The sequence below is a fragment of the Mixophyes fleayi genome, chromosome 8, assembly GCF_038048845.1.
Source record: "Mixophyes fleayi isolate aMixFle1 chromosome 8, aMixFle1.hap1, whole genome shotgun sequence".
In the NCBI taxonomy this organism is placed as follows: Eukaryota; Metazoa; Chordata; class Amphibia; order Anura; family Limnodynastidae; genus Mixophyes; species Mixophyes fleayi.
This window is the reverse complement of record NC_134409.1, coordinates 142,937,444-142,945,076: the sequence shown is the minus strand read 5'-3', so window position 1 is coordinate 142,945,076 and position 7,633 is coordinate 142,937,444. Positions and strand designations below refer to the sequence as shown.

The 7,633-nt window shown below is 41.5% G+C and overlaps 1 protein-coding gene across 1 annotated transcript in view; it reads left to right on the top strand.

Annotated features, from left to right (window-relative positions):
- IARS1 (isoleucyl-tRNA synthetase 1) overlaps window positions 1-7,633 on the top strand; it is a 67,487-nt gene that overhangs the window by 3,500 nt on the left and 56,354 nt on the right. The window contains exon 3 of the mRNA XM_075183961.1: window positions 2,725-2,881. Coding sequence (XP_075040062.1) covers window positions 2,725-2,881 — 157 coding nt within the window. The remainder of the gene's footprint in view (window positions 1-2,724; window positions 2,882-7,633) is intronic.

Genomic DNA, 7,633 nt, shown 5'->3' with positions numbered 1-7,633 from the left:
TCTAACTCGTGCACACAGTGACCGGGGGGATACATGTATGTAAAGGGCTAAAAGCCTGTAGGCACCAGCAAGGAGTGCAGCAGCTGTGCACAACTCCCAGACGGAGGTGGTTCCATGTGTCTGTTGGTGACAGCGATGACACCTACAGCGGGGAGCACCAGTGGATATTCACTGCAGGGCCGTTACCTAAAAGAAAACATTCATAAAATAAAATAGTTCTATAGAGAAATAGAACATTATCTGCATTATGCCAACTGAAGTTTGGTGGAGGAGGGATAATGGAGGGATAGAACACATAGGATATATGGTCCAGACCAGTGATTAGCTGGTATATATACTCTTGTATAAGAACATAATGTAATAAATACAATATCCCTTAAGTCCACATATAAATAATATTCCACCATGTAAAGTTCTCGCAGATATAGCCTTTAGGAGTAAAAAGGAATGGGTGGAAGTCCAACACCTTAATATATAAGGAGAAAAGCAAATTCCATAACAGTCCAGTGCAAATGGAACAAGGCACAAAGTAGATGGTATAACTCAATAAGGCTATGCATAAAGAGTCGCTCACTGTTTGCAGCCTGATGTAATAATCGTGGAAGACTGTGGCCGATTGATCCCTAAGTGATGATGTACCAGGGTGGGGGGATGCAGGTGCCCTGTCTGGAGGTGGTTCCTGGGTTCCGGTTCCAATGTGCTCCTTAGCGTTCTGAGGTGCCGGGACAACACTGCTGGTGTGTGTGTCCGTCCTGGAGCAAGGTGGTGCTGCGGTCGGCTAACCGTTTGTTTCACGTCGCGCGATCTGCGCTTGCGCTGTCTTTGGGGATTGAAGCTCTGTGCTGTATAGCTGCTGAGGCTGACTTGTAGTGAGTGTGTGCGGGTATGCAATGTAACCAATGCGTTTCGCCTGATGCAGGCTTCCTCAGGGATGTAAGTATTTGTAGGAAGAGGAGAATGAATGTCTTTTAAAGTGTTTGAAGACGAAAGTGGTGATCAGTCATTGGTTGAATTGGCTGTAAAAGTTTCAGGCCAATCAAAGAACAATTGGTATGCAAATATTCACAGCCATTGGTTCATATTGGTCTTAGTATCTTAGGCAGTGATGATAGTTGGTGGAAAGTTAATGTTCACTATTTGTCCACCATTAGAGGAGCCATATTGTTGGAGATCAGTATTATTAAAGTAATACTATCGTTTTGAAATAAGCATTGCCCAAGCGATTGTATTGTGTTTCCAACGCACAAAGTAATTTATTTTAGCAGATGTAATAATTTAACAGTTCAATACATGATTATTATACAGTACAGCCAATACCAAAAGATAAATACATACCGCTACATTCGCTGCGCTCCCACGGGTACCAGTGGGCAGTATATCACTCTAGAATACTGTGGTCCGAGTAGACTGAGGCTAGTGGGAGCGCAGCTATGATTATATACATTCAGTGACAGAGAGAACAATGCAGATGACGTGGCTTCCTTCTATAGGTCCAGACTTCAGATGGGTCCAGGGTAAACAGGTCATAGGCTAGTTCAAACAACCCCCTCAAAGGCTGAGGGTCAACATTCCAGATGATTCTCCCGCCCAGACACCAGTTACAACTAGTCCATTAGCATTTTACAGTTTGGTATCACTCTATTTATTCCCTAACATCAATAACTAGAGTATGCAATATGCGATCTCTTCGGCGAATGAACCGGACAGCTGCTCATAAATAGGGGATTAAAATATCGGACATGACACATTTCCTATAACCTGAACCTTAAATAACACTGAGGTGTACATATAATCATAATATATAAACTAATAATAAACTAAATACTATCTGCTCATAAATCACTGTGGATTGGAATCAATATAAATATGAAATATATAAATAACTAAATATTGTAGTGCAAGTGTGTGCGTGCGTATTTTACCGTGTGATCATACACGTGGCATACTGAGTGCAATCACACGATAAAACAATATTAACCAATATACTTTCGTTCATCCAATTATACGACTTCGACAGTATTGAAGTACAAAATGATCACAGGCTGTGAAAGTAAGGGCTTTGATCCTATAGATAAGGCGACAGGTAAAATAAAACTCATGACAATTCAGACAATTCATGACGAGTGTATTTTTGCATTAGTATATGTATATATTGTCATATTGAGCTATTATAACTCTGTATAATATCAGAGTGATGCTATATATCAGTTGTAAATATAAGAACTAGGGGCATTATATAACTTTGACATATTATAATGCACTAAGCTATATTGTATACTATAAGAAGACTTTTCCACACTATACACTTTAACATATTTTGCTGATGCATTGATTTTATTTTAGTCTCTCTCTTAAATAATAGTTGTCTCTTAATTATTGTATGCTACACTATAAAGAAATTTTATAACCATTAAAATACATTCTTTTGCCTCTTTCTTCTCTTGGAGTTAAATTGTAACCAGAAATTAGACTGTAAATTACAGTAGTTATGGTGTATTACATGTATAGAATGTGAGAGCAAACTCCATTTTTTCTTGCCTTTATTGTTGTGGCTTGATGGTTGTTCTTGTGTCTGGTGATGTCATTGCAGCACTGAGGAAGATGTATGGGGTTGGAGGGAGGTAGATGTTCCTGTGTTGGTATTTGTAGGTACACATCCCATCTGAGTCATTGTGATATTGAATCTTCTGCTCTTGAGCACTATTCCTATATTTACACCTACAGATTCACCTTCTATGATGGACCACCCTTTGCTACAGGACTTCCTCACTATGGGCACATTCTGGCTGGCACCATTAAGGACATTGTCACCAGGTTCGCTCACCAGAGTGGATTTTATGTGGAGAGAAGGTTTGGATGGGACTGTCACGGATTGCCAGTGGTAGGTGTTGTACCGAGCAGCATAAACACCCAAATTAGAGTGTCAAGAAGGTGATTCAACACTTAGGGAATCTCAGATGTCATACAAACAAAAGGTGTATTTTTCTTTCTTTCTACTGGGGGGCACTGCGTACCATTGGGTTTACAGGCTGGTGCTGAAACTGGGAACGTAGAGGTTAACAACTATACAAGGTCAGCTCCTCCCCTTTAGAGTACCTCATTATTTGATCACCAGTTATTAACCAGCTGCCTAAGCAGTTGCTTTCCCTTCAGTATCTGTACCATAATTAGAATTGTTTGATTTATCTCTTCTCTGTTACCATATCCCTGCTGCCATGTTAGATATGGGAACCAGTTTCAAATCTAAGTCTGGAGGTGCAATAACCATGATTTATTTTACTGGTGCCAACTGAAACTGGTAAATGGACGACAGGAACCGGGTGCCTGGTGTGCAGCTTGCAAAGTGGTGACCCGTGGATGTCTAAGGGAGGCAGCGGAGATTGTGAAGCCTTCTTGGGTAAGATTGCTGGCTCAGTCTTTTGCTGAGCTGCCATGGATCTCTACATTTTAGGGAGGCGAGTGAAATTTCTTCCTCTTTTTCCTCAGGACTATCACTCTGCAGAGCCTGCTATGGAGCCTAGATTGAGCCACCTTGGGCTAAGACCTTGAAGTTATGGAATTGGCACAAGTGTCATCCTTGCTGGAGAAGTTGCTAGAATCCTCCTCGGCCCAAAGACTTTGTAATTGTCAGACTACAGCCCAGGTTAGGTTTTAGGATTCGGAATTCTATCAAGAAGAGTGAACTGCTGGCTGACTCATTGGGATTTGAGCAAGAGTCCTTCACAGGGCAGGAAATTGACAACCTAATTATGGTGGTGTCACAACCATAAGTTACATCCAGAATATTCTCAGCTTCTGATATTTCCTTATTCAAAACAAAAAAGAAGCAGCTTATTTATTTTCAATCCTCATACCAGCTTTCAAAGCTTCTAGGGGAGGCTTGGTCTAAACCAGATTAAAGATTGAAAGTTTCGCTCCAATTTCTGGTGGTTTTACTTTTGCCATCTGAAGAGATTGCAAAGTTTTCGCCTAAGGTGGACACATCAGTGGCCCACATAATCAAATCCACCACAATACCCTTTCCAAATGCCACATCTCTCAAGAATGCCATGGTCTGTATGTGAGGATATTTTAAAATCCATATATGGAGCAGCAGGTGCTACATTAATTGCCATATTATAATTGGCATGGGTTAATAAGGCCGTAGAAAATTGGTCTACAGGTTATTGATTGGTTACAATGTGCAGACCTAGATCAGAGTTGATGCCTTTGGTGGAAGACATTAAATAAGCATGAAGAGTTCTTGGACGAGGTGGATGTGGATGGAGGTCTGAATGAATGTAGGTTGCTCGGCATCTGCTTTCATTTAGATCCTCGGATGCTGATATGGAATCCAAAAAGCTTTTGAGGGAAATGTGCTTTTTGGACCAGAACCTGACAAGACTATCTGTCTGCCCACAGAAGAAAAGAGCTATTTCCTTCCAGTGAATGCACCCAGACCTAAAGGACCAAAATGATGTTCCTTTTGCTTTAAACATTTCCAACAATAGAGGACAAGCCTTTTTCCCATCTGGTGGACAACAGAGGGAAAAACAGGTATATGAATCCAAGCACCCAGCCCCCAAGCCTTCTCATAAACAAGGTGCTTGACAAGATTCTTTCCCACCCAGTTTTGTCTGTGGTGTGAGTCTGCCTTCTGTTCTGGAACCAAAGGAGAGCATCCTCTTCGGACATGTGGGTAAGACGCTTTCTAGAGGTTATATTCTTGAGCTCCAGGGGCTTCCACCCATTTTTTTTCCCATCAGTCTCTCAAAAAATTAGCGCTCAGGAAGGCCATTCACTCTACTCTCGCCAGGAGCGATTTTATTGATACCAGGAGAACCGAAGACTCAAGGTTTTATTCAAACCTTTTTGTGGTTCAGAAACTGGACAAGACCCATCTTAAACCTGAAATTTCTAAGCACAGTCTTTGGGCGAACAGGTTAAAGATTGAATCTTTAAGGTTCATCATCGCTGGCATAGAGCACAACAAATTTCTTGCCTCCATGGGCGTAACAGACATTTACATCACGATCTGGGAAGGACATCAGAGCCTCCTCAGATTCTCAATTCAGGATTTAGGCTAGGTACACACTAGAGAATGTTCCGACCAATTTGTTATCTACAACGGTTGAAGGTCCAACCAGTGTGGCGATTCATGCATACACACTACACACGATTTACCGTCAGATCTGTGCTCTTCATCTGGTCCTCTAGTCATTTAGAGAATGATAGCACAATAGTCACTCATACATTCATTTATTCCTGTCACACTGATTGAAACCACCTGTCATAGCTATCCCCATGTCCTTACTAATTTTGTTAGCTTCTGTTACTCTGAAATTACATTTTCAGTCTCAGAACAAACAAAAAATTTCATCTGCAGCACTCTCTGCATTTAGTCACCAGGACATGTTCATTGCTGGCATTGTCTGAAAAGACCATGACTCTGTAAACTCTGTGTAGATCGTGAACATGAGTGCATAAACACTATATGATCGGAAGGTGATTGGAATGAGATTATTAAACAGTACGACCAACCAAATGACAATTGCACTTTGGTGCGATTGTAGTTCATCGTGTGATTATACACACTAATGCAATATGTGGCCTAGTGACGGGTGATTGGCCCGATAATCAGATTATAAACTACCAATGTGTACCAAGCCTTACCATTTAAAATGGATCCTTATTTGAACGATCTACTCCTCAAGGTAGGGTATGTTTCTGTTCTTCAGAACCTCCTCCTCATTACAGCACGGTTGTGCCGAGTGGATCATAAATTATCACAAATCGAACCTTATTGGCGCGTGGTGTTTTTTTGGTCTTCTATTCAACACAAGGCTGCAAATGGTTTTCTTTCCAGGGAAATTTCCTAGCCATCTAAAAATTTGTGAGCGTTTTCTTGAGCCTCAAACTGTTGAAACGGTGCAGTATGCATGCTTCCACTTTCTTCAGAATGTTATTTTGACAGGTGGTCCAGGTCCATCCTTTGGCTTGCCTTCCAATTCATCGTGTTTTCACCTCTGACACGACAGCCTGTCCTTTGGTGGTGGACGATCTGAACAAGGGGGGTAGGGATGGAGGACTGTGACGATGCATCTTCGTTTGCAGGGTTGTTGGACTTTCGAAGAAACAACACTTGCAATCAATGTCTTTGAGTAGTGACAAACACTCTGATGGAAGCATAGTCCTTCCTGAAGGGCAGGGTGGATGGAATTGGACAATTAACAGGCAGGAACCCAAAAACTCGATAGTGATAAAGTTATCAGCCAAGATCAAGACATGGACGGAACGGTATGTCCCGGAAATTTTGTCTGTATACATACCCTTAGTGAGAACTTGGAGGCCAGTTTTCTAAGCAGACAGTTTATTCTACCTGGGGTAATGGTCACTTCACCCAGAGATATTTCTTGACATCAAGGAAAATTACGGTCAGCCAAAGGTCGACATGAAGGCCTCTTGGCTGAACCACAAAGTGGACTAATTTTGCTTGAGTTCCAGAGATCCACAGTCATTCTTGGTGGATGCCATGACCGTTTGATGGAATGGTCAGTTAATATATCTGTTTTTACCAAAAGCATTATTACTCTAGGTATTAAAGAAGTCAGAGGTTGTGATAAGGTTCCACCTTATCCAGGACATTGTTATCCCTCTGGAACAGTTTAGATCTGCAAGGGATCAAGACTATCTTCATTTGCTACGTGTGGTCAGATCACTGAAGACCTTTTTGAATTGAACTTCAGAGTTATGGAGAATGCATACTCTTCTGGTCTTTTTGTGACACACAGAAGAGTGGTTAGCCAGCAGCAAAACAGACCATTGCCACGTGTATTAGAGCAGTTATTCGTCTGGTCTATATCAGCGCAGGAAAACCTGTTCCTGAAACATCTCCTTTAACTCTACCTGATCAGTCAATGCCTACTGGACAGTTTGTCATAGAGCCCAGGCCAAGCAGCTATGTTGGGCAGCCACTCGGTCCTCAGTCCATACTTTTACCAAATGTTACTGTTTTAACATTTTTGCGTCCAAGGATGTTAGCTTTGAACAAAATGTTTTGCGCCCAATTATGTCTGAGCGAGCCCTCCCCTAGGGACAGCTTTGAAATGTCCCTATGTTATGCAGTGACCTCCCCAATTAGGAAGAGAGAGAAGATGTTTGTACTTGGGTTAAATCCATTTCTCTGATTCTTTGATGTTATGGAGTGGGAGTTTTTACTCCTTATTTTTCTCAGTTTATCTTATCCTTTGGGACTTTGTAAGTTATAAACTGAAATTCCGTTGAAGAGGGGCTATAGAGGGCAGGAGCTTCAGGCTTTTGTATAGTTGTTAACTTCATGTGCCCAGCTCATGCTTAACCTCATGGTATGCAGTGTCCCCATAAATGGAATAGGATAAATTTAATGTATCGTACAAAAACCCTCTCATTTCATTTTATGGATGCAGACATTTCCAGAATGCTTCAAATTTAAATGAGGTGTCCACCTACAGCAAGACAACACAGGTTAGAGGCTCCCTCCGTGTGCAGCGACGTAGAAACATAGAAAATGGGGAGTTGTCCTGATTGACTGCATGGTTCTGTTGTATTGCATTGTGGGTGGGGGTGAGAAAAATACATGCTAGCTGAGTCTTCAATACCTATAGCTATTTATTTA